General features: G+C 61.7%; 1 protein-coding gene across 8 annotated transcripts; it reads right to left on the bottom strand.

Moving 5' to 3' along the window:
* Positions 1 to 48: 48 nt before the first annotated feature.
* Positions 49 to 23,685, bottom strand: SCRIB (scribble planar cell polarity protein). Of its 8 annotated transcripts, XM_087447295.1 has the most exons (38): positions 23,247 to 23,683; positions 21,959 to 22,076; positions 21,767 to 21,845; positions 21,596 to 21,685; positions 21,439 to 21,495; positions 21,273 to 21,336; positions 21,109 to 21,183; positions 20,896 to 21,040; positions 20,310 to 20,428; positions 19,819 to 20,018; positions 19,564 to 19,730; positions 19,346 to 19,476; positions 19,127 to 19,252; positions 18,170 to 18,337; positions 17,272 to 17,679; positions 16,409 to 16,471; positions 15,764 to 15,853; positions 15,041 to 15,118; positions 13,818 to 14,141; positions 13,625 to 13,705; positions 13,286 to 13,540; positions 12,831 to 12,941; positions 12,438 to 12,731; positions 12,140 to 12,328; positions 5,091 to 5,201; positions 4,962 to 5,009; positions 4,686 to 4,754; positions 3,035 to 3,097; positions 2,385 to 2,468; positions 2,158 to 2,265; positions 1,911 to 2,070; positions 1,692 to 1,836; positions 1,409 to 1,594; positions 1,145 to 1,287; positions 1,027 to 1,064; positions 827 to 901; positions 518 to 569; positions 49 to 431 (listed from the first exon to the last, which is right to left on the bottom strand). In XM_087447295.1, exons 1-38 carry the CDS (start codon positions 23,403 to 23,405, stop codon positions 286 to 288), a joined length of 5,019 nt encoding a protein of 1,672 aa, XP_087303421.1. In that variant the 5' UTR covers positions 23,406 to 23,683; the 3' UTR covers positions 49 to 285. The 8 variants fall into 8 exon arrangements, with proteins under 8 accessions (XP_087303421.1, XP_014652758.2, XP_087303420.1 ...); XM_014797272.2 differs by lacking the exon at positions 2,385 to 2,468; XM_087447294.1 differs by lacking the exon at positions 827 to 901 and having other exon boundaries at positions 23,247 to 23,682.
* Positions 23,686 to 24,224: the final 539 nt, after the last annotated feature.

The raw sequence follows: 24,224 nt of genomic DNA, 5'->3' as shown, positions 1-24,224 counted from the left end.
TATGCTGGGGGCGGGGCGGGGCGGGGGGCGGTACAGACAAGCGGCAGGTAAAACGTAGTCAATTTTATTCTCCTTAAACCACAAAATAGAGTCTTTGGTTGTACAAACGTCACTAGTTACAGTCTTGCCAAGAGGTCCCGGCTGGGGAGCGGCAGTTAGTTGGCGGCCAGAACTCCTGAGGGGTCTCTTTAAAACGCTAACACCCAGGTTAAAAGACTCGGGGCGAGGATGGCGGTGGAGCTGGCAGGGCCCCCACCCCAAGTCGGGGGGAGGTACCCCAGCCCTCTAGGAGGGGACCGGGCCCAGGCCGCGGCGCCCTGGCCGCATGGGGCGGCGGCTGCTGCACAGTGTCACCTCCTCGGGGCCCAGGGCGCCTGGTGAGGGCCTGCCCAGCAGCACCATGGCCACCTCTCCGTCCTCCTCCTGCAGGCCTGGCGGGCAGAGGCAATGGAGTGAAGGGGGAGAGGGAGTGGGCCAGGCACCCTGCAGCACCCCCAGGACTGGCCTGCCAACTCACCGCGGCTGGGAGATGGTTCCAAGGACCTCAGCTCCTCAGCAAAATCTGGGGACTGTGTTGGGGAGAAGGGTTGGGTCAGTGCTCCGCCCCAGACATGCCTGAAACCCCTGGAGTGAGCCTTGGTGGGGTCCTTGCCAGCCCTGGCTGAGGGATGGGAGGTGGGTGGGGAGGCCTCACCCCCAAGGAACAGGACGGGTGACAGACAGGGAAGGTGCTGGATGAGGGGACAGGCTGGATGACAGGCACAGGCAGAAAGGTGGCAGGAGCCGTGTGGGGCTGTCCTGCAGAAGGGCCGGGAGGGCCCGGTACCTGCATGTCATAGACAGGTCTGGAAGAAGGCAGGGCTGCAAACACCCTGTAGTCAAACTTCCTCCCAGACAAGGCCTTAGAGGAGAGCGTGAAGGAAGAGAGGCAGAGAGCAAGAAGAGGAGTGAGGGGGGCTGCAGTCTGATCCCCGCCCCACCCACATGGAGGGATGAACAGAATGGAGACAGGTGCTGGGTCCTCACCAGGCGTCCAGGGGAGGTGCTGGTCTGGGGGCCAAGATCTAGGTGGACAAGAAGTGGGCGTTGGGAGATGTTGGCCCCACAGGCTGAGGCCCCCCCACCTCCCCCTGGACACACGGACCTTCCAAAGGGGTGGGTGATGGAGTAGGCGCGGGCGAGGGGGCTTCAGCGAGCCGCTCCAGGGGCCCACGCTTGCTCCGGCCCTCCTGGGACTTGCTGAGGACCATCTGTGCACGGAGGGCATCCTGCTCCAGGGACTTCATCCTGCAGGGGAGCCGAAGGGAAGGTGGGGCTGGCAGGGCCCACCGGGCGCAGGCGGCCGTGTGGGCAGGGTGGGCCCAGTGGGCGGGGGCAGCCCCAGGTGGGCAGGGCACCAGAGCCTTACCTGGCCGCCCTCCATAGTGCGCGCTTCTCGGCCTCCAGGGCACGGCGCTCGGCTGGGGACAGGGCCCGCTCGGGCATGGGGAGCTCGGGGCTCTGCACGCGCAGCCGCTCCTGATGGCGCCGCTCAGCTTTGGCCGTCCGCACCGGGGCACTGCCTCCCAGGGGTGCAGGGGACGCAGGGCCGAGCCTAGGACAGGACAGGAGGGCCAGGTGGGCGGGGTGCTGGTGAGAGGGGGTACCTGGAGAGACAATGGGTGCCCGCCTGCACCCCCACACCCCCTTACCCCGTGGCAGGGCCTGGGCCCGCCCAGGGCGGTTCCTCCTCTGGCTCATCGTCATCGGGGGCCTCCCCGTCCAGGGAGTCCAGGGTGAGCCCTGCGTCCGCAGCCTCCTGCAGCATCTGTGCCCTCTTCTGCTGCAGCTTTCGGGCTGAGGCAGGGAAGGGGAGGTCAGGCTGCAGGCCTGGCCCTCACCACCCGCCTGCCAGCCAGCCAGCGGCTTACCTTCCTCCTCCTGCATCTTCCGCAGGTCGTCAGCACCCACCAGTGACACGCGCTTGGGGCGGCCCTCAGCCTGGGGCACCCGCACCTCCAGCTCAAAGTACTTCTGCCGCTCGCGGAAGGTCAGCTGCTCCGGGGAGGCGGCCAGCCCAGGTGCAGGGGACTAGGGGGAGCGGGCCCTGAGATCTGGCCCCTCTGGGCGCACACCACGGGTGCATGCAGCAGAGTAAGGCGGGCGCCTCCCACCTACCTGGGCAGGGGCGTCCTGGGCCGGGTGCGGGCCGGGCACGGCAGCGAAGGTCCTGTAGGCCTGCTTCACACTGGTGGGCAGCTCGTCAGGGGAGGGCGGGGAGGGGGGCTGGGGGGCGGGGCACATGTGAGCTATGCTGGGACAGCTGTCCTGGCTGCAGCCACCACCCACCCAGCCACCAGCTGTCCCCAACTGCCTCCAACCCCCACCCACCGCAGGGCACTCACACAGCAGGGATCACCTCTGCCCCTGGGTGCCGGGGAGCCCCTTGGCCAGGCCTGAGCCAGTGGCTGGATCACCCCGGGTTTTGTCTGCAAAGGGCAGGGGCGGGGTCCAGAGGGAGGGATCAGGGGTTCAGGTAAGGGGATGGGGGGAAACAGAGAGAGAGAGAGATGGAGCCAAGGTGGGTGGCTGGGGTGGCTGCCCAGGGCATGGGGCCAACACTCACCCGTCTGCCTGGAAGGACCAGAGGCCGGGAGCTGGGCACTGCTGGTGCCTACCCCCCCACGCAGTGCAGTGAAGGAGGCAGGGGCCCATGGCCTGGCCCTCCCCGTGCAGCGGAACCAGGGAGCCTCAGCAGACAGGTTGTGGGGACCGGGCCGGGCTGGCCCCCAGGGACTCACAGACAAGACGATGGACAGAGGTGAGGTCACCTTGACCACCCAGCCTTGTCTGCCCAGAGGAGCCACAAGGAGCTCCCTGCCCCCACTGCCAGCCAGCTCTGGCCAGGAAGGTGCCCACAGGCTGTGCCCTCACAGAGTGATGGGCGGAAGCTGGGGGGAGGTGCTGTTCGCTGGCACCACCTCCCCGGTAGAGGGGGCACTGCACACTGGCACCCCTCTGCACTGTTCTCCACCCCCACCCAGTGGGTGCTCACCTGCTGGCAGCTGGGGGATCGAGGAGCCTCGGCCATCTTCCCTCCTGTCATCCCAGATGGTACCTGGAGGAGCCGGGCGGTGCGTAGGGTGAGGGCCCCATAAGGAGGAGAAGTTGGGGGATGGGGTGCTTGCCTTGGCAGCACAGAGGCTGGTCCTCGGCTCCCCAACCCGACCACAGCCCAGGGGATGTCCCCAGATGGGCCTGGATGCCCACTCGGCCAGCACAAAAGGGTTCTCCCCAAAATGCTGTGGCCTGGAGTCCACCAGGCTCTCCCCCTCCCCCTACAATGCCGGGAGGACAGGAGGGAGGCCTGGGGTGTGGGCCTGGCCTTCAGCCTCTGCTCTTCCCCCTAGCCTGGGCTGAGCAGCCAGGCGTCTGTCCATGGCAGTGGGCTGCTGCCGTGGGGGCAGCCTGGAGCTTGGAGGGAGAGATGGAGACAGACAGACAGACCAAGACGAGACAGGACAGAGTGAGAACTGCGTAGGGGAAGGCCCAGGGACAGAGACAGCGATGGGGAGCTCTCAGGGCTCCGGGCTGAGGCCCCTGCCCACTGCCTGCTGCCAAGATGCCAGGGAGCAGCTGGGCCAGTAGGCTCTACCCACAGCGGGGCTGGCTGCTCCACAGGCAGGCCCCTACCACCCTCCCCATGCACCTCAAAGGTGTACGACCAGGGGGGTCCCAACTCGCCAGCCACCCCACAGCTGTGTCCCTTTTTGGTCAGAGGACACTGGGCCCCTACCGCTCCTGGGGGCTTCCTACTCTCGGCTGTTCACCGCCGAGGGAGGGTCTACACTGAGGCCCCTGAGTGGGTTCCCTCAGCCCCCAGGCCCCTTCTGGCCCCTCACCGCCTCCTGCTCCTCCAAGGCCCTCACCCAGCACGACCTCCCTCTGCTCGGAAATGTCAGCACCTCCTGGAGCCCACCCCTCAACCACTCACGATCCTGCAGGGTCTCCCAGTGGTGGCTGGTGGACACACCCTCTGGGAGGGTTATTTATCTCTCTCCAGGGAGGAATGAGGACTGAATGTCCATCGTGCCCAGCGTCTGCCCCCCAGCCCAGCTGTCAGTGCTGGGCCTCTCCCCTCAACCCTGGTGTCTGTGGCTCCTCGCAGCTGCTCCAGCCTGTCCTCTCCAGGGCGGCTTGTGCCCAATCCCACCAGGACCCCCTGATGGCTCTGGTGGCCTCCACCTGCCCCTGCCCCCAGCCCTCTGGGGCCACCTAGCTCCCTCTGCCTGCAGTGGGCTGGGCCCGGGCTCCCCCACACTCAGCCTGCTCAGTGAGTCCGAGGACAAGGCACAGAGGGGGCCGGGGCCAAGGGCCTTCACAAGAGCCAGCCAGCCTACCCGCTCTGAGCCTCGCATCCTCAGCACCTACCTCATGGCTTGGTTCAAGGATTAAGGGGGACAAGAAACATGCCAGGCTGGGAGATGGAGTTCCAGTGTGGGAACCCTTGACCAGTCCACCCCTGCAGGCCCCAACTCGGCCTCCTCCAATCCCCACCCCTGCCCCCACCCCAGATGAGGACCCTCCATGGCGGTGCCCACCCGGGAGCTCTGTCCTGTGGGGTCTCAGGTGAAGGAAGGAAGCTAAGGCAGGAACAGGACAGGTAGACAGAAGCCAGGCCAGGGGTGCGACTCAGAGACACTGACCCTCTGCACACTGCCAGGCATGGCGGCCAGAGCGCGGTAGTCCAGCTTCAGGCTCTCTGGGCTCCGACCCTGAGGAGCAGAGTGGACACAGTGCTACAAGATGTCTGTGACCGAGCGTGGGGCGGGCAGCTACGAGGGGTATGGAGTGGGTGGTAGGGGTCTGGGACCTATCCACCCCTGCAGTGCCCCAGCAGGGAGGGAGCAGCCAGAGCGAAGAGCCACAGGCCCTCGTGGAGAGAAGCCTAGTGAGCAGGCAGGGAGGACCCAGACACTCACTGCGGCCTCCGGCCCCCAATGCAAGGCCTGTCCAGGCAGCTCCTTCTCCTGTGGGCAGAGCAGACATGTCAGGGACCGCTGGCCTCAGGCTTCCTGGCCCTTGGGCTCCCAGCCGTGGGCGGCTCTCACCTTGGCGGGGCTCTCAGGGCTCAGCTCCCGGTCAATGGAGGAGATGCTTTCCAGGCTGTTCCGGCGGCCGATGCCTGCCGCAAAGGGGTTGGCAATGATGCCCGGGGACACCTGAGGAGGGGAGTGGGCTAAGGGGGGACCCCGGTCTCGAGGTCCTGCTCCAGGGGCAGACCGGAATCCTGGCCCAGGATGCGCCAGAGACCACATGGCTGGTCACCCAGGACACTGTGCCATCACCCTGTCTAAGACGTGGGGTGGCCACGGGTGACGTCTGCACATCACGGGCAGCAGAGGCTGTTCTGACAGGATTCTGAGGCAGCCATGCTGGGCCCTGCTGCTCGGGGTAGGGGCAGGGCAGGCTGACCGTGTGCACTCACCACGGGGAGCAGAGAACTGACAACCCCGGGGGTGGGGGCAGTGGGCAGCGATGCGCCTAGTGTCACAGAGATGCTTGCAGACCACAGGCTGCCTCTGGAACCTGCAATGCGGGCACCTAAAGGGATTCTGACACAAAGGACACTGCAAGAGAAAACCCCACTAGCTCTGTCTCGAAAAGAACTAAAGCATCTCAGCCTGGTGACTGGCAGGCAGGGCAGACAGGAGGAAGGAGGCAGCCATGGCGGGGGCACTGGGAGGGCGGAGCCACGGAATGTGCTTTTCTGCCAGCACTGAGGGCAAACACAGGCGGCAGGGACACGGGAATTGCTCACTTCCGACCCCACCCCCCAACCCCTGAGAGAGAAAAGGGGCTGCTTGGCCTCGACCAACAGCAGGAACCAGAGGAGGGGGCGGCACAGTGACACACAGGCCTAGAAAACGCCCTCGTGACAGAAGGGCATGGGCAGTGTGGGCCCAGCTACATTATTGTTTCAAAAACCCAACTGAAATGATAAATAAAGAGAAGGGCAGAGAGACAGCCCCAGAGAGTGCAAGGAGAGGAAACGGTCACAGCAGAGAAGACAGAACTCAAGGTCGCGAGCACCGAGCAGGCAGAGGGACGCTGTGTCACAACAGAAGGCGCCATCAGGAGGCAGATACGATGACCGTAAACCTCAGGCCCTACACAGTGAGCAGCTAAACACGGGACACAAAGATGACTGGAAACCTGAGGGCTTGATCCAGAGATCTAGCGGGAGACTGAAATACGACTCAGGTTCTGATGAAGCTTGTAGATTTAACAACAAAACTCAGGAGCCTACCCTCTTAACTTCAAAAGTACTGAGTCACAGCCACGGGGCAGGTGCGGGAGCAGGGGGCCTGCAGAGGGGGGATGGCCGCACAGGGAGGGACTGGGTGGGAAGGACTAGTGGCGCCGCCGCCACTGCCTGGTTTCTCACCTCGGAGGCAGCCATTCAGAGCTCAGGGGCTGCCCTGTGGCGCTGAGCGGGATGAGGGAGAAAGGCACCACGCACTCTTCCAGGTACCAAGATACTCGCAGACACAGATGTGCACACAGAGGCACACGCAGGATCCCAGCCACCGAGAGGTCCCCAGAGCATGACACCCCAACGGCCACGAGCACACCCAGACCCAGATCTTGGTGTCTAAATACTACTTTCCACTAAAAGAAAGCAGGGCTCCTTGGAGAAGTGCGACTCCAGGGCAGGGCGGGGAAGCAGGAGATGAGCCCAGGACACCCCGTTGTGCCAGAAAGTCATGGGAAGTCAAAGTCAAAGAAGGTGGGGTCGTGTTCAGAGGGGCCAGGGCCAGCAGAAGCCCCTTTCATCAGCCAGGCCTGGGGCAACTTGAGCGTCAAAATCAACATAAAAAGTGACAAAGTATCACCTGTGAAATAAAATGAAACTGGCGAGTCTCCACGACCGGGTAAGTGGCTGAACACATAACCGCAAGGGAGGGCAAGCTCCTCCCCACAGCAGAAAGCCGGCTGATGAAAGCAGAAAGAACAATGGGGCGAGAACATCATGCAGCACCCACCACGGTCCTAATGTGAGAAACGTGACTGGGCGCCCGAGCCGGTGGGTGAAGATCTGACAAGGAATGGGACATTCATACACTCTAAGTGCCTCCCCACAAAATACTTGTTAATTTCGAAGGGGAAAGAGTCACTTTGCAGTGGGAAAGACTGGGGACGCCAACGTGGAGATCACCAGTAATGGGACAAACTGCCATCCGTGTGTCCTGGTGGGAGGCCCAGACAAGACAAGGTCACTTCTGTGATAATCCTCCCAAAAACCTATCAACTGAGACATCCTGCAGTGAGGGACGTCCTACACAGTGATGGCCTGTGCTCATCAGAAGTTCGAGGTCAGAGTCAGGGGATGCCATGCACAACCCTGGGCCGTGCCCCTGCTATAAAGGACATCCTGGGACAGCAGTGAGACACGCACGGCCCGAGTGAGAGGGTCAGTGGACTGTTCTTCCCACTTTTCCCCAAATTTAAGATTATTTTATGTATTTGCTTATATTTTTCCAAAAGAAACAATGGCAGGATAAACCAAAATGAATACAAATGGTAGCCTGCAGAGGCACAGAGATGGAAGTCAGACTCCTCAAAAGCCCATGTGTGTGGTTTTGGCTTTGGGACCACGTACAAGTTTACACTAATAAAAAAACTGATTTTTTAAAGTCATCCCTAAAAACTGAAAACAAGTCAGCCTAACTGTATATCAAGTTGGCAGCATTACGATACGAAGAATTATTTCAAATGACTTAGAAACACAGTATTTTGATTGTACGGCCTAGTTGGATAAATCCTAAGGACATAAAGAAATCTGAAATTGCTTTCAATGGTCTTGTTATTGGTAATGATGTTGGTATTGCATTTTAAAAGTATTAAGTAATCATAGTAATATTATTTAAAAACAATTTTCAGTATGAGAAAAAGAAACACAAATATAAAAAAAGTTAATAAAAACATTGTAACCTTAAATATGAATTGAAAATAACAGTATAAACTCATGATGTTTTTCTTTCTAAAAATACCCACGTGCCAGGGCCAGCCCCATGGTGTAGTGGTTAAGTGTGCGTGCTCTGCTGCTGGTGGGGCAGGGTTTGCCGGTTCGGATCCCGGGCGCGCACCGACACACCGCCTGTCAGGCCATGCTGGGGCAGTGTCCCATATAAAGTAGAGGAAGATGGGCACAGATGTTAGCCCAGGGCCAGTCTTCCTCAGCAAAAAGAGGAGGATTGGCATGGATGTTGGCTCAGGGCTGATCTTCCTCACAAAATAAATAAATAAATAAATAAAATAAAAATACCCACTTCCCAGGCTCCATGTGCTGCAGAGCCCACAAGTAGTGACAGCCCAGGAGCCCTGAGCACCAGGCCACCCGGTTACGGACTCTGAGCACCACTCCCACTGGCAGGAGGCAGAGCAAGGATGCTACTGAATAACAGGGGTCACACTGCCCATCAAGGGGACAGCGTGAGCACAAAACACAATGGGCTGGAACACATCAAGGATATACCATCCCCTGATTTCATAACAACACTAAAAACAGAAACAGGAAAACACCTCAGTAGCCGTCTTTGGAGGTTTCCAATGTACCAGCTTAAAAATTCAAAAAATGACAAATGAAAGAAAAGAATCAAGTATTTATCACATCTTTCCTGTGTAAAATTTTCTTATTTCAGGACAAAACAATAGCTGATGAAGAAAATCTCTTCTTTACAGACAAATCTGTAGAAAAATTAAAAGCAAGAGATGTAGCAGGAATGACTGGAACATTCTTCCTCAGAGCAGAAATCAGGAAACACGGAGACAGAGAGGCGGGCTCGATCAAAACCAAAAACCTGTTCTTTAAAAAGGCTGTCAAAACACACAAAACTTTGGCGAGTGTAATCAGGAGGAAGAGAAGACAGACCCAGAAGGAATGTGACCGCAGGAGAGAGGATGTTCTCCGCCTGGTACCCAACACGCTGTGAACGAAGGGAGAGGCCTCTGGGAACGGCTCAGCAGCCCGACGTGCCCAGGGATCTTGGTGCTGATGGAAAGGCTGGCACATGCTGTGCTGTTTCCTCTATGTAAGCCTCTCAATAACCCTATGAAGCAGACACTGCTATCACCCCGTGGCACTGATGAGGAGACTGAGGCACAGAGAGGTCAAGCATCTGCCCAAGGCCCTACAGCAAGTGTGAACCTGCCGCCAGGTCTGTAAGACTGTGCAGGAGCCCCAGGACGCACCAGCCAGAGAGCAAGGACTGGCATGTTCTAACATCAGCCCTGGCCCTGCACCGTCCGGAGTGCTGGGCAAGAGAAATGGCCAGCACAAGTTGACACCAGGCCTGGTTTGCAGAATCAAAACAAAGTTAGGGAGATAGGTGGCAAACCCTGACTCCTATAGGGGTCAGACAGGTTAACACAGATGAGGCAAGTGGGCTGAGCTGAAGAAAAATGGAGGGTGGTGAAGAATCGTGAGCACCCTGCCTGTGCCCTGGAGGGTCAGAAACACAGACAGCCCTGTGGGAATGAGGGCCGAGGTGCCAGGAACCCAGACACTGATGTGAAGACTCCTGAGGTGTAAACATCGCTCCTGTTTCTTTAAAGCTCCAAGCCAGCAGGAGGAGACCTGTGGGCTGAGCCTCAAGTCCACTGGGCAGAGGCACGTAAAAACCATCCAGAAAAGGACTTCAGGAAACTCAACACTCATTTCACGTAACAATTCTTACATGAAGCAGCCGCCCAAATTTAAAAAACGTTATGAAAGAAACTACAGCAAACATCAAACTACAAGATGGAACAGTCTCTTCAAGTTGGCACAAGGCAAGGCTACCGGCCGCCTCCACCCTTCCCACAGCTCCAGGGGTCCCAGAGGGGCAGGATGGGCCTGAGCGGGAAAGGGAGACCCGAAGCCATCGCTCAGGCCTCAGGGCTTCCACTGGGAGATTAAACAAAATCTTGATTAGAATTAATAAGGAAACAAGAGCAACCTATGAATGCTCAGAAAACACTCATCACACAGCCACAGGACTCTGAAAGCACAGCCAACCCCAAGTCCTCACCAAATTTTGTTACAGAGTTGGCAGGTTCATCTGGAAGAGAAAACACATGGAAATAAACTGACACTTTTCAAAAGAAGCAAAAACAGTGGGTGACTTGACCAATTAGATATCAAAACATACCATAAAGTGACAGAACTGAAGAGCGTGCGTCGCCAAGGAACGGGCGGGAGCTCACCCAGACCACAGCCAGAAGCATGCCCGGGACACACTGTGACACCAAGGAATTTGGAGCTGACCCACAGGGAGTCACGTTTTCCCCAAATTCGTGGGGAAATGACAGACGACTCAGTAATATGTTGGGACAGCATATTCATTCCCTTGAAGAGCAAGTCCAGGTGGATTACAGAGCTACATGTTCTGTAAAACTTATGGAAGCTCAAGAAGAAAATGTGGGACAATGGTTGGACAATTTTGCAACAGGGAAGGTTTTCCTAAGCAAAAACCAAAATCCAGAAATCAGAAAAGATTAGAAGATTTAATTCATAAAAAACTTCCATTTCTGTAACCCCAAAGACACCATTCTTGAAGAGTTAAAGTGACAAACGTTTGCACCCTACGTAACAAAGACTGACACCGACAACGTGCAAGAGCGCGTGCCAGTTATGAGACCAAAGACGCACTCCCAGGGCGGGGGCAGGGGCGCTGGGACGGACGCAGGGCAGGCTCTTGGCTCTGACCCAGCATCAAGACCTCGGGACTCTTTTCTGCAGAAAATCCCCCAAGAGCACAAAGACGGGCTCCCAAGCTCGCTGGGAACACCCGGACAGCCACAGCGACACAGGGAGGGAACGCCAGACGCAGTGCGTGAGGGCAGCCAGAACCAAGGCCCAGAGAGCAAGCCAGGTGTGGGCACCGCCCCCCGTAGACTTGGGGCCACACTAGCCCCCACTCTTTTGGATGTCTGAACGCTTCACCATAAAGCTGTATGTATTTTCTGTTTTTGAATAAAAAGCTTTAAACCAAGTAAACATATTGACTAAAAAACTTTTAAATATGCATTTTAAATAGTAAACAAAAGGCAAAGCCCTCTCTAGGGACCACATGGACCAAGGCTTCGGTCATAAGAGAAACTCCTCCTCAGAAACCACCAGATCCTGTGAGGAAGAAGGGAGACGGGCACGAGGCCGACCCCAGAGCCCAGAGAGCAGGGCCTGCAGCCCAGCGTCCAGCCCTGGAGCAAACAACACCAATGCCAACTCCTTTCCCATTCAGGAGACAACATGCAGAATGAGGGACAACCCCTCACTGGCAGTGCTGGGACAGGGGGCAGTGAGTCACTGTCCCTAAGATCAATTGCAGATGGGCCACCTCGAGGTGACTGCCCTGTCCGAGAGATGGTGCCAGCAAGGAGCCCTCGGAGGCTTGTGTGGGCCGCAAAAGGATGCAGCCACATCAGCTTATGCCAAGGGACCCCAGGATCAGCAGTAGAGAAGACGGGAGAGAGCGAGACAGCCTGACCCCCAAGCAGAAGGGACACCAAGCCTCAGAGGCCAGGTTTGTCCAGAATGTGGGCCGGGCCAGGCATTGGGAGCCCAGTCCTGGTCCCGGCAACCAACACTTCCTCTGGGGAGCTGGGAGGAGGGACAGCTGGGTCCCTCACGTGCCCCACCCTGGCTTCTGCTCTGGGATGGAAGGTCTTGAGAAGTGAGCTGTGTCACTGTCTCAGGACGGCACCTGGGCAAGCTTGGTGGGGCCCCTGTGCATGTCTGCAGGCACAGTTCTGAAGGGCCCTGGCCTGCCTACACGCCTAGCTCTGAGCCACCTTGGCCTGCCCTAGGGACCACACCCTACAGATGCTGCCGTCTTCTTGGACCTGACCATGCTGTCTGTTCATGTGCCCCATCCTACTGGGCCAGAGCCTCCACACGCCACGAGCAGGCGGCCGAGACCACAGCAGGGCACTGCCCAGCCCCACAGCTCCCACCCGTGGCCGACTCTAAGTGGCTGAGCACTTCCCAGGCTCGCAGGCAGAAAGCATCAGCTGTCCCAGCCTACACAGTCTCAGCTCCTCGTGACACTGCCAGGCCATGCTGGGCAACACCAGGTCTCCACGGCAGAGCACTGACCTCGGGGGGAGGGGCACTGACCTCGGGGGGTGTGGTGATGCTGGTATCGAAGCCGTCGCAGACGAGCACGGTGAGGTTGTCGCCCACACTGCGCAGCAGCTGCACGGCCTCACCGTGAGTCAGGCCCAGCAGGCTCTGCTGGTTCACCTCTAGTAGCCGCAGCCCCACTCGCAGCCGGCCATCACGCCCTGCCGCTCCCGTGGGGCTCACCTGCAGGGAGACCCAGGCCCTGCACCTCAGGATGGGCCCTCGCCCCTGGGCCCCCTTTCTCCACCGTGAGGGACCCAGTGGAGCAAAGTTGGCTGAGGCAGCTTCTCACCTTGGAAATGAAGATGCCCTCATCTGTGGGATCGCAGGGGTTCCCTGCATGGCCTTTGGCACCCCCGCGGATGCTGATGCCGAGCTTCTCCCCAGGAGCCTTCTGGATACAGAGTTCCCGCATGCCCGGGGGCGGTGGGTCCCTCCGCACGAGCAGGACCAGCTCCAGGCAAGGCCGGAGAAGGGCGCTGACCGCATCCTGGTGCGTGGCCTCCCTCACATCCTGCCCGTTCACCGCCAGGATGCGGTCACCGACCCGCAGGCCGCTGCGCGCAGCCAGGCCCCGTGGGAGCACCTGTTGGGGGATGGCGCTATCCAGCGGGCTGGGGGCCTCGCTGCCCTGTGCCCGGGCCAGGCCCCCCTTGCATAGAGATGCCTATGGCACCCACTCTACCTTGGAGATGAACACCCCAGGCTCCTGGACACCAAACGGGTGGCTGGAGTGGTCAGAGCCTCCGACGATGCTAAGCCCCAGTGGGCCTCCAGCTCTCGGCAGGCAGATCTCCTGGGGACACAGAGGGCCGTGAGGGGCCAGCTGAAACAGGCTTGTCAGAGCAGCAGAGGGTACTTCTCCAGCCCAGAGGGTGTGTGGGTCCAGGGAGGCTAAAGCCAGGTCAACAGGGATGGGGGGGGCACCCTCCTGGTCACCTCGGGGAGGTGATAGTGGGGTGCACAAGTGATTGCAGGGAGAGGAGACCAACCACATAACCAAGGCCTGCTGTCCTGGGACCTGACTGGAGAAGGCGTGGGCACCTGCTTTCCCACCCAGGGGGACCAGTGCCCCACACCTGGAACTGTGCAGACATGGAGGAAGAAGGGCATCGGGCAGGGAGAGAGCTGGGGACTCACCTCCACTGGGTACGGCCCCTCCAAGGCAGCGGCCAGCAGGCTGGGGGCCAGCCTCAGTGGCCCAGGCTCCCCAGGGGTGGCAGTGACCACAGTGGTGGTGGCAGCAACGGTGGGCGGGGGGGAGTGTGGTGGGGGACTGGGGGGAAGGGGCCCTCCAGCCTCCCGCTCCAACAGCAGGGCAATGGTTGGGGAGGCGGCAGTCAACAAGGAGACAGCATGGTCGTGCCTGGCCTCGGTCATGTCCACCCCGTTGATCTACAAGAGCGTGAGCAGTTAGTGGGCCCCATGGGGCCAACACAGTGAACAGGATGCTGGGTGGGCCCCTCCACCTCCACTTACCGAGAGAACACGGTCGCCGACCTGCAGAGTGCCTGCCCGGTGGGCAGCACCCCCCTCAGCGATGCGAGAGATGAAGATGCCCTGCAGAGGAGAGGAGAGCCGTGCAAGGCCAGGAGACGTGTTACTGTGGCTGGTCCTGGTTATGCTCTGACCCGAAGCACCCCGCCCCTGCTTGCCACTGCACCCGCCTCACCCCGTCACCAGCCCGGTAGGGTGTGGAGCCTTTCCCGCCAGCGATGCTGAAGCCCAACCCCTTCTCGCTGCGCACGAGGCAAGCCACGTGGCGCTGGCGGAGGGGCCCGGGGGTCTCGGGCTGGAGTAGGGGCAGGCGCAGGCCACCTCCCCACCGCTCCCGGGGGTTGTAGTCGTCCTCGGGCCGCAGAGGCGTGACAGTGACGGCGTTCTCGGGCTCCACCATGCGCTCCCGCCACAGCCGCATCTGCACGGTTGTGCCTGCGCCCCGCAGCGCCTCCACGGCCTGGTGGTGCTCGGCATTCTGCAAGGCCACACCATTCACCTGTAGACCACGGCACTCATCAGGGCAGGCCACGGCCACGTAAAGGCTCCACGCACACCCCCTCCATGCATGGGAAGACAGAACAGGGGATAAGCCACAGGGCTCCTGGGGGGCTGCTACCCGCTCCCTCAAGTCTGTGCCACCCCAGGTTCAGGACACGAGTTGGTCGAGAGGCAGGTGATGCCCCTCCTGCTGGTCCACACCTGTGTCCCCAGTTCTGAGACCCCTTGCCACCTGCCCCTCATCCCAGCAGTCCCACAACCGAGAACGCCCAGGTTATCAGGTTTCCAGTCCCGCGCCTCCACCCTAACCCCCACTCGGTGAGGCTCTCCCCTCCTCCAGGGTGCAGCAGCTCCTCCGTAGAGATTAGGGTACTGGATCAGCCCCATCTGGATGAACACCTGCCTGGCCTGCAGCCGCCTGTCCACTGGCCCCTCTTGACCCTTCGGGAAGGGCACACTGCCCTCAGACCCCACCCTGGTGACAGCTGTGAGCACACGGCCTCCAGTGAGCTCCCTGACACACCTGTGGGGACAGGTAGCTGGGTGCTCAGGCAGGGACTCCAGGGCAGGACCAAACCCCCCATCCAGACCCATTAAAGGTCTGACCACCTTCTAGGCTGGCTCCTCCTTGAGACCTCTGCTACTGGCACAGCCAGCACCCCACCTCTCTGGGCCTCCCGCCTAGGGGGAGAGTCTCTGCCTTAGGGGGCTGACAGCTGGACCTCCTGACTCTGGCTTATAGGCTCCACACTTCACCAGGGTCATCTACCTGGGGCTCTCAGAGGAGAGGGGCTGGGGCCCCCCACCTCCTGCAGGGGAGGCAGCCGAGCACCCGACAGCTGGGGCTGTGTGGATCTCCACGGCCAGAGGCCCACTCACACAGCGGCCAGGACTCACCTCGAGGAGCTTGTCGCCCACACGGACTCCTGCCCGGGCTGCAGGGCCCTCCTCGGACACCCGAGAGATGAATATGCCCTAGAGGATGAGAGGGAGCTGAGCCCGAGAGCACAGCAGAGGCCGTGGAGAGGGCCTCTGTCCTGCCCCTTCTGGGGCATGGGCCCTCAGTGGCTATGCATGGGCCAGAAGCCCCCAGCTGAAGGAGACCACCCCCAGCCAAGGCTGCAAAGACGACCAACGGCCTGGGAAGAGAAAGAGCGGGCCTGGGGTGGTCAGAGGGGCTGGGCTTGGGCTGCCATGGGTCCCGCATGCCAGGGAACTAGAAGGCACAGATCACCCTCCAGAAAAGGTTTTCGACCCCAAACCCAGCACACAGGTAAATTAGGGAAGGAAATGCTTGACCACAAAAGGCACTGCAGGCAGGGGCACACTTGCTGAATCATCTTTAAACTCTCGAATCCTGCACGAACTCAGTCCAGGTTGGCACTCAGTGCCCTGCGTGGGCCAGACCCAGCACCCAACAGTGTGTGTGTCCCTTAGGGGCAGGGAGCCCGAGTGAGTGGAGCACCCAGAAGAAAGAGAGCAGTCAGGCGAGCTTGGAGGTGCTACCCAATAACCCTCAGAGCCACAAAAAGCTTCAGAGACAAAGGCAGAGGTGCTGGGAGCGGTGACCTGGCCGAGATGGCTGGCCAGAGCGGGCGGCCGCGGCATGCAGCTCCTCACCTCGTCGTCTCCCTTGTAGGGGGTGGAGCCCTTGCCACCTGCGATGCTGATGCCCAGGCCCCCCGTCTGCCGCACGATGGTGACCATCAGCTGGAAACAAAAGAGACACATGTCCAGAGAGGCCCGTGAGGGGCGGAGGCTGCCTGTGGGCCCAGCAGGGGATGCGGGAGGGCCCAGTCCTCTCCAGTGACCACCTCTGCCAGGGCTGGCCTGGGTACAGCAGAGAAGCTGGACAGGGTGGGTGTTGCTGGGGCAGAGTGTGGCAGCCAGGCTCAAGGGAGCTCAGCCTGGAAGGGGTGTCCACCCATGGGTGTTGAGGCCTAAGGCCCCACCCATGGACTGTGGACGGGGCTGCCTCAAAGCTCCATGGCCCCCAGAGGTGGGAAGGTGGGAAATGCCCCAGCACCCCTGCCGAGACAGGCTGTCCCTGCCCAGAGACCAGCACTCTGTCCTCGCGCGTCTGTGCCAGAGAGCCAGCAGGCCCCGCAGAGATGTGTCAGCCCTAGACCCCCAACTCTAAAGCAGGGATCAGGACCTCTGTGGGAGGGGATCTGCGTAGGAAAGGGGGAAGGAGATGCAAGAGCCCGCAGCCCGGGAAGCAAGGCGAGCAGCAGCCGGGGCACAGAGCAGCGAGCGAGTACAGACCTCTTCTTCCTCAATGCGAGCGGGCTCTATCAGCAGGTTATTGGCCTGGTCAAACGACACCCCCTGTTAGGACAGGACCAGCGAGGGCATGCAGGTGAGCCGCCGCCCGGCCCCGCCACCGCCTCGCCGGGCCCCACCACGAGCAGAAAGGAGAGAAGAGACCACACCAAGCTTCCGCAGCCTGAGCACCGGCCCCTCCCCGCCTGGGCCTGGCACAGCCCCCTGGCACGGGGTCCCCACCAGTCTGGACCCGTGGCTGCCGCTGCTGACCACCAAATGGGGCAGGCTCGGCTGGTCAGGGGTGGGCCCCACAGCAAGATGAGCCCAGGCCTGGCTGTCCCAATTCAACCATCCACGCCCCCTCGACTGTCTTGGTGTCACACCTGCACTTAGGGCAGACCCACTGAAGCAGTGCCACACACAAGAGCACTGTGGGGCTGGGGTGTCCCCAGGGGCAGGCAGGACCCTGTGTGGGTCCATGAGAACCACTGGAGGATCAGAGAAAGAATACAGATGAAGGCCCCAGGGTTGGTCTGAAGCCCAGCTCTCAGGAGGGCTCAGAGGGCAGAAGAGCGCAGGCAGCAAGACGGTGGCCGCCAGACCCCCAGGATGGAGCTGCAAGGCCAGCAAGGGCCTCTGGGCCCAAGTCGGTGCCCAGCCCCGGGAGGATGGCAGAGAGTCAGTGGCCCTTGAGGATGGGCCCCTCCCTCGCCAGCTGGTGTCAGGACACCGGCCCAGAGTGGCCACAAGGGATGCCTGAGACCAACGCCAGCCCAGACCTGGAGGCCTGGCGAGGAGCAGTGACGACACTGCCTAGGGGCCAGGACAGCCCGGTCCTGGCGACTGTGTGGGGTGAGACCTACCTTGACAGACGGCACAGAGGCCACGGCCTCTTCCTTTTCTTCCACGGCCTCGGCTGCCACCGCCACCTCCTCTTCTTCCTCCTCTCCAGCCTCTTCCTCCACCTCCTCCTCCTTGGCCTCCTCCTCCTCCTCGGCCCGAGGAGCCCAGGGTGTGTGGGGGCCATTGTGCCAAGCCCCAGGCCCAGCAGGGCCCTCGCCGTCAGGCTGCGTCCCCTGCAACAGAGCCACGACGGCCTCGGGCTGGGGCAGCTTGGAGATCTTGAAGTGCTTCTTGTAGTGCGGTGTATCCTTCCGGATGAGCCGCTGTCTCCCACCAGGCAGGGACCAGGGAGCCTCCAACTGCCCTTCCTCATTCTCGCCATCTTCCCCTGGCAGCAACAGCGTGTCCTCTGCGAAGCGCACTGTGGGCTGCACACAACTGAGCGTGAGGACAGTGGCCTGCCCCCCCTCCCCCACCCGAGAAAGCCCTGCTGAGCAGGCGGCAGCAGACAGGGGCTCCAAGAGGCTCCCTGCTGTGCGAATAATAAGGATGGGGGGCTGCCCGGTGAAGGGCACGAAAGAGCTCAGCTCCAAGGAGGTCCAGGGCCAGGACACTCTTTCGGCCCCACGCATGCTGCTCTGAGCAGGACCAGGGAAAAAGTCTCCTGGGGTCTGGGAATGGTCTGCAGGGTAACGTATGGCAGAGATGAACGTGGGAGGGCAGAGACCACGCCGAACACGGCTGTGGGGTGGAGACCCTCACCCCTGGCCCGTGCTGAGTTCTACAGAGAAGAGAGCCCACCTGTGTGGCCCACTTGCACCTTGACTGGTGCTGAGCACACCCCTGCCTGGGAGGGGCGTGGGGCAAGGAGCAGCCCCAACCCTTGGGCGAGTGAGTGGCCTCCAAAGCCAGCCTCACCTCCTCGTAGGCCTCCTCTGCAGCCTCCTCCTGGGCAGCCGGTGCAGCTTCCTGCTGGCTTAGTCCCTCTGCCTCGGCCAGCAGGACCTCAGGCTCACCCTGGGAGGCCGTGCTGGTGGACAGGTGCGAGCCCTCACTCAGACCAGACACGGCACTCAGCCTCTTTTCCTGTGGCGGGTCAAGCAGTGGGGTCAGGCTGTAAGATTACACTGTGCCCACCCCCAGGGAAGCCACACTACCACCAAACTGAACCTTCGGCACACAAAACCACAATTCTGTGGTGCAGCACCTCAACGATCTTTCCAAAAAAATTGGAAGAACAGAGACTGAATGAGTTCCCAGGAGGATGCCAGCCTAAGAAAGGCCAGGCACCTGGATGTGAGCACGGCTCCCCAAAATGACCACAACAGCTCCATGGTGTAGATAGCCCCACGCCACAGACACAGGCCCTGCCAAGTGTCCCCCAGCCACCAGATATGCCCTGCTGTGCCCCAGGGGCCCTGAAGCTTCCCCAAGCCCTGTTGCCAAAAGCTTTTGAACAAGCAGAGTGGAACCTGCCCAGCTACAGTCCCAGCTCCCTTCACAGAAGCTGGTAACGCCTGTGCCAGCTTGTGAGCACCTGAGGAAGATGCCAGTCCACAGACCCAGATCTCCACCCCGTGTCACGAAGGGCACAACTGCCTCTGGCTCCTCCTGCACTCCTGCCCCACTCGTCTACGCCACATGTTCCCCTGAATCCGCCCCAGCACCCCTTGCCCAACGCAGCCCTGGTCTGTGGGACGGCACAGTGCACTTGGCCCTGGGCCTCCCCACCCCCTCACCAGGCTCATCTCCTCCCCCGTGCCCACCCCAGGCCCTCAGAACCCCACACCCAGGATGAAAGAAACGCCCAGGACTCCTGAGAGAAAACCCTCCACGCTGGTGTCCCTCCTGCACCCCGTGGGTCCCAACAGGCACCTCTTCCAAGGGCGAGGGTGGTCTGGGATCTGGCCCGCAGCAGTACGGCTCGCTCCGACGCTCTTCAACACCTCTCTTCATCACCTTGAGCTCACTGGGATGAGGTGTGGCCCGACGCTGCAGGCCCTGCAGTGGACACAGGGATGAGGGCCGGGCAGAGCAGAGATCAGGTGGGGGCGCAGAAAAGGTGGCCCACCCAGGGACCCCACCCCCCTATACCCGCTTCTCGGCAGTGGCCTCCTCGGCATCCTCGTCACCCAAGGGGGCCTCCAAGAACTGGATGACGCTGACACGGCTGAGCGGGGCGTCGCTCCAACTCTCTGAAGGGCTGCTTCGCTGCCCTGGGTCATCTGCAGGAGGCGAGCGTCAGGGAACTCCAGCCTTGCCTGAGACCATGCCCACCCCTGGGTCACAGCCACGGGCAGCCAGCAACCTACCGAGGCTGGGCAGGGGCTGCTGCGGCAGCAGGTAGCAGGTGAGCACCTTCTCACCAGTCTGGGCGTCGTCCTCGGTCTGGAACCGGAGCATGGGCTGTGCCTGGTTCTCAGCCAGCCACAGGGCCTTGAGGTTGAGATGGGTGAGTGCGAACGGCAGACTCTGCAGCCTGGGGGCCGGCGGGCACGGTCAGCTCAGTGGGGGCCGGCGGGCACGGTCAGCTCAGCAGGGGCCAGGCAGGGCGGGTGGGCACTCACCGGTTCCCTGCCACATCCAGCACATGCAGCTCGGCTGTGTGGGCGAGCTCAGGTGGTAGGACAGCCAGGCGGTTGTCCCTCAAGGATAGCACACTGAGCGCTACACAGCCTCCAATCTCAGGTGGCAGTACCTCCAGGCGGTTCCGGTCCACATTGAGGTTGGTCAGCTTGCTCAGCTTCCCCAGCGAGTGGGGCAAGGCCTGGCCCCGAGGAGGGAGAGTCAGAAGTCAGCAGAAGCCCGCTAGGGGTTTGGAAAAGGAAGATAGGACTCCCCAGGGCAGTCTCTACCCCCTGCTCTGGTTCCTCCCTCCTCTTCCCCCAACCACCTCCCACCATTGGGCCTCCCATCCAGAGAGAGGTCCCGCTCCCGACCCACAACAGCACCCCTACCCTCGCTCTGCACGCCTCAAGGCCCCCCCATCTTCTCTGCCTCCCACGCTAACTCTGAAACCAACCCCTGCCAGGGTTGGGGCCCACAGCCTGGGCCCTACCGTCAGCAGGTTTTCCGTGAGGATCAGCTCAGACAGGTTCTCACAGTCCCCGATGGCCTCGGTCACCTCACACAGGCGGTTCTGATCCACCTTCAGGATGGACAGCTGCTTCAACTGACCTGTTGTTCGGGAAAGGCGGCGACAGGGCTGAGTGGGGTGGAGGGTGGAGACCATCTGCCCCTCTCCCTGCCTCTTGCAGCCCTGGAGAACCAACAATCACTGAGAGCTCCTGCCCTGCCCCCAGACCTGTGCTCGCCCCTCCCACCCATCCTGGGGCAACCCTGACCGCCACACCCACCCACACCACATATCCTTCGTGTTCCCCAGCTCCAGGGACCAGCCGCCAGCCGCCCTATGAGCTCTGCCCACCTGCCCTTGCAAGCTCACCATCCCCACTCTGCCACAATGAACTGCCTTAGGCTCTCAGACTCATGTGGTCATTCCCCCCAAAACCTCAGCCTAATCTCCCCTTCCTCAGGCACGTCTCCCGGAGCCCCAGTGGGGTCAGATCCTTGCCCCAGGACCCTCTTCTAAGCCCGGGTTCACTGCCAGCCACACCCCTCCTGGTGCCTAGGCCAGCGCTGACCAATGCCGTCAGGAAGCCGCTGCAGCAAGTTCTGGGAGAGCAGCAGGTCGGTGAGCAGCACCAGCCCGCCGAGCTCCGCGGGCAGCTCCTCTAGCCGGTTCTCCGACACATCTAGGCACACCAGGCGCCGCAAGTTCCCGAGCTCCTGAAGGCGGGCGCGGAGGGTCAGGAAACAGAGGAGCATAAGGCAGGGCCAGCCACACCCTCACTTACTGGGGGCAGTGCCGACAGCTGGTTCCGGTCCAGCCACAGCTCTCGCAGATTGGGCAGAGCCCCCAGGGTATCAGGCTGCAAGAACAGACAGAAACAGTGGACGCCAAGGCTCCCCGGCCTTGCCTGGCCCAGCCCCGCCCAGAACGGCCCCACCCTCTCCGCACCAGCACTTCCAGATCATTGCCTCCCAGATCCAGCTGTTCCAGCTTGACCAGAAAAGACAAGGACCTGCAGAGGAAACAGAGCAAGTTTCGTCCTGGCCACACGGCCCAAGGCCTGCACGGCTGCAGCCCAAGCTGGCGGCTGGTTGGGGGGCCTGAGCCCACTCACGCAGGCAGGGACTTGAGCAGGTTCTCCCGAAGCTCCAAGGTCACCAAATTGGCCAGGCTGAAACAGACACCAAGGCAGGGCGTGAGACAGACAGGGACAGAGAAAGAGGTACAGGAGCAGGGCTAAGCCAAGCCCCCCACCCCAAGTGGACACTCACTTGCCCACGTCCCCGGGCAGCGCCTGCAAGGACACGTCATTCAGAGCCAAGTGAGCCAGGCTGCGCAGCTGAGTGAAGCCTTCAGGGAGCCTACGCCAGAGGAAAGGGGACCTCAGATACCCGGGCTGGGACCGCCGGACCTCCCACACCCCACTACCGCCTCCCACCCACCTGGACAAGGGGTTCCCGCTGAAGTCCGCGATCTCCAAGGCCTTGCAGAACTTGATGCTCTCGGGGATCTCAGGAATGTCTGTGATGGGAAAGGAGGCGGTCACCATGGAGAGACCCACCACAGCCTCCAAGAGCTTCGAGTCCTTTCTGCCACCTCCAGGCCCCACTCCAGGCCCGCCCCAGGCCCCGCACCGTTCCTGGATACATCCAGCTCCACCAGCTGCATGAAGTTGGCCACCTCGGGGGGCAACCGCTGGATCTCGTTGTCACTCAGGCCCAGCTTGCGCAAGTTCAGCAGCCGAAAAAAAGGCTGTGGACAGGAAAGGGGTCAGGTGACGGGCCCTGTAGCCAAGAGACCCTCCAGAGCAGACACAAGTTCACAAGTTACAGCTTCTCTGGGCCTCTGCCTGCTCCAGATCTCACAGCAACTGGGGGTCCTGCCACATCATCCCAGCCCGTGGCAAGAAGAGCAAGAAAACACACACATACAACTCACTACACTCTCGACTCCCTGGATCTGACACCCGGTTTCCTTTCATATTACTTCAGGCATGTCCCCTACCACCATCTAGCCATGTGACTATCCTCACGTGTTCAAATCATAGCTCAAAAGTCACCTCCTCCTGACTGGACGAGTCCCCGTTCCCTGCCTTGTGTGTCCCTCAGGACCCCACCCACCAGGCAGGTGGGCTCTCTGGGGCACAGTGATTTCTGCTACTACACCCCCAGCAACGAGCCCAGTCCACGCCTGCACCAAAAACTTGACAATCTCCAAAAAGAGTAACGAAAACAGTGGACCACCACAGACACAAGTGTGGCTGTGAGCAACGTGGGACCTGGAGGTGAAGTGACGGACAGCCCTCCCGTCAAAGCCCAGAGCGGGGCCACACCCTCTGTGGCGTGCAGCCCCCAGGCGTCAGGCCACTTAGCACCCCGTTTCCAGAAAGGAAATCCTTTTGTGACTCGTTTCCTCTAATCTTCTCTCCAGAGCAGCCTTAGAAGAAAAAAGCAAGCTGACCAAAAGAGCAGCAGTGAGGTGCGGACTGAGTGCAGACCTGTCAGGGACAACGACCTTAGGAGGGCTCCCCACAGCACCCAAGCGCCCAGGAGGAGGAGAGCAGTCCCGGGAGAAGGCTGGGCTCCCATCCCCAGAACAGCCCGGCAAGTTAGTATTCACGGCTCAGACCAGGTTCACCCCAACCCCATCCACCTCCGCCACGGCTTTCATTTTGCGGCTCCTCCTCTAAGATCAGTGACCATCTACGCCCCTGATGACCGTTGCCACCTGGTGCCAGCGCCGGCGGTGGGTGAGGAGGGCGGGGCTCTGGCCGGCAAGAACCAGCAGGGCTGGTTGGAGCTGCGGTGCCCCGCCCAGGCCAGCGCCTGAGGAGGGCTCGCACGAGCGGGGTCGACCCGACCCCGAGCTGGCGCCGACCCCGAGCTGGCGCCGAGATGGGGCGGCAGCGCGGGGGCCGCTCACCTTGGGCAGCTCGCGCAGCTGGTTGGCGTCGAGAAGCAGCTCCTCCAGGCTGCGGCTGTAGCGGTAGATCTCCTCGGGCACGGCCTGCAGTGAGCAGTGCCGCTTGTCCACCGACTCCACGTGCCGGTTGCAGCGCCACAGCGGGATGCACTTGAGCATGGTGCGGGCGGGCGCGGGCCGGGCGCGGGAGGGCGGGCTGGGCGGGGGCGGGGCTCGGCCCGCATGAGCGCCGGGCGGCCGGCGGGACGGGGGAGGGGCGGCACGCTCGGAACGCTCGGACCGCGGCGGCCTGGACAGGGGGCGCGGCCCGGCGGCGCTCAGATCCTCGGGAGGCGGCGGCGGCCCCGCATCGCGCCCGGCTCGCTCGGCTCGTCCACTCGTCCGCCGCTGTGCCGCAGCCGGAACCGCCGCCGCTGCCCGCCGGACTGCCCCGCCGACAACCGCCGGCCGCCGCGCAGCCCGCCGGGAAGCCAAGGCCCGCCCTCGCCAACCAGCGCTGCCGGGACTGCAACGCCCACAACGCCTCGCGGCGCCAACGCCTCCGAGGACCCATAGCGGGCTCGCGCACAGCCTGCCGGGAGGCTCAGCTCCCGTCCCGGGCGCGAGGCACGGTGGGAGCTGAAGTCCGCGCGCCGGCCCGACGCTTCCTGCCGGCCGCCCCCTGGGGTTGGCCCCGCAGCCCCTCCCGCCGGGACGTGGGCTCCGCGAGGGCAGGCGGCGGGCAGACGTGGCGCTCCATTTGCCTGGCCGACTTAACGTGTCCCGGACTCGAGGAGCTCTGGGCCAGCCTCCTCCCAGCACTACCTGTGCAGGGGGCAGTGGGAACCCCGCAGGCACCCCGGCCACGCGCACCTTTCGGCTGGTCCTCCGCTGCCCGGGCAGAATGGAACCAGGAACAGACCCCTCCCCATCCTCTGTTCTCCAGCCCCGAGGCTCCCCACCACCCTCTGCTGGGCCGCGGGAACCAATAAGCACAGG

Source organism: Ceratotherium simum, chromosome 23 (assembly GCF_057802395.1).
Source record: "Ceratotherium simum simum isolate JZ-2026a chromosome 23, ASM5780239v1, whole genome shotgun sequence".
In the NCBI taxonomy this organism is placed as follows: Eukaryota; Metazoa; Chordata; class Mammalia; order Perissodactyla; family Rhinocerotidae; genus Ceratotherium; species Ceratotherium simum.
Note: the sequence above shows the minus strand (reverse complement) of the source record. Positions and strands in the feature narration are given on the sequence as shown.

What these genes read in the sequence shown, in the direction of transcription:
- SCRIB (XM_087447289.1), bottom strand. Translation starts at nt 23,405, where the DNA reads ATGCTCAAGTGCATCCCGCTGTGGCGCTGCAACCGGCACGTGGAGTCG. An exon ending in AGGCCACTGCCGAGAAGCGG is followed by an intron (nt 19,253 to 19,345) that starts GTATAGGGGGGT and finishes TGTCCACTGCAG; the next exon opens with GGCCTGCAGCGTCGGGCCAC. An exon ending in AGGGGCCGTACCCAGTGGAG is followed by an intron (nt 12,942 to 13,285) that starts GTGAGTCCCCAG and finishes CTGTGTCCCCAG; the next exon opens with GAGATCTGCCTGCCGAGAGC.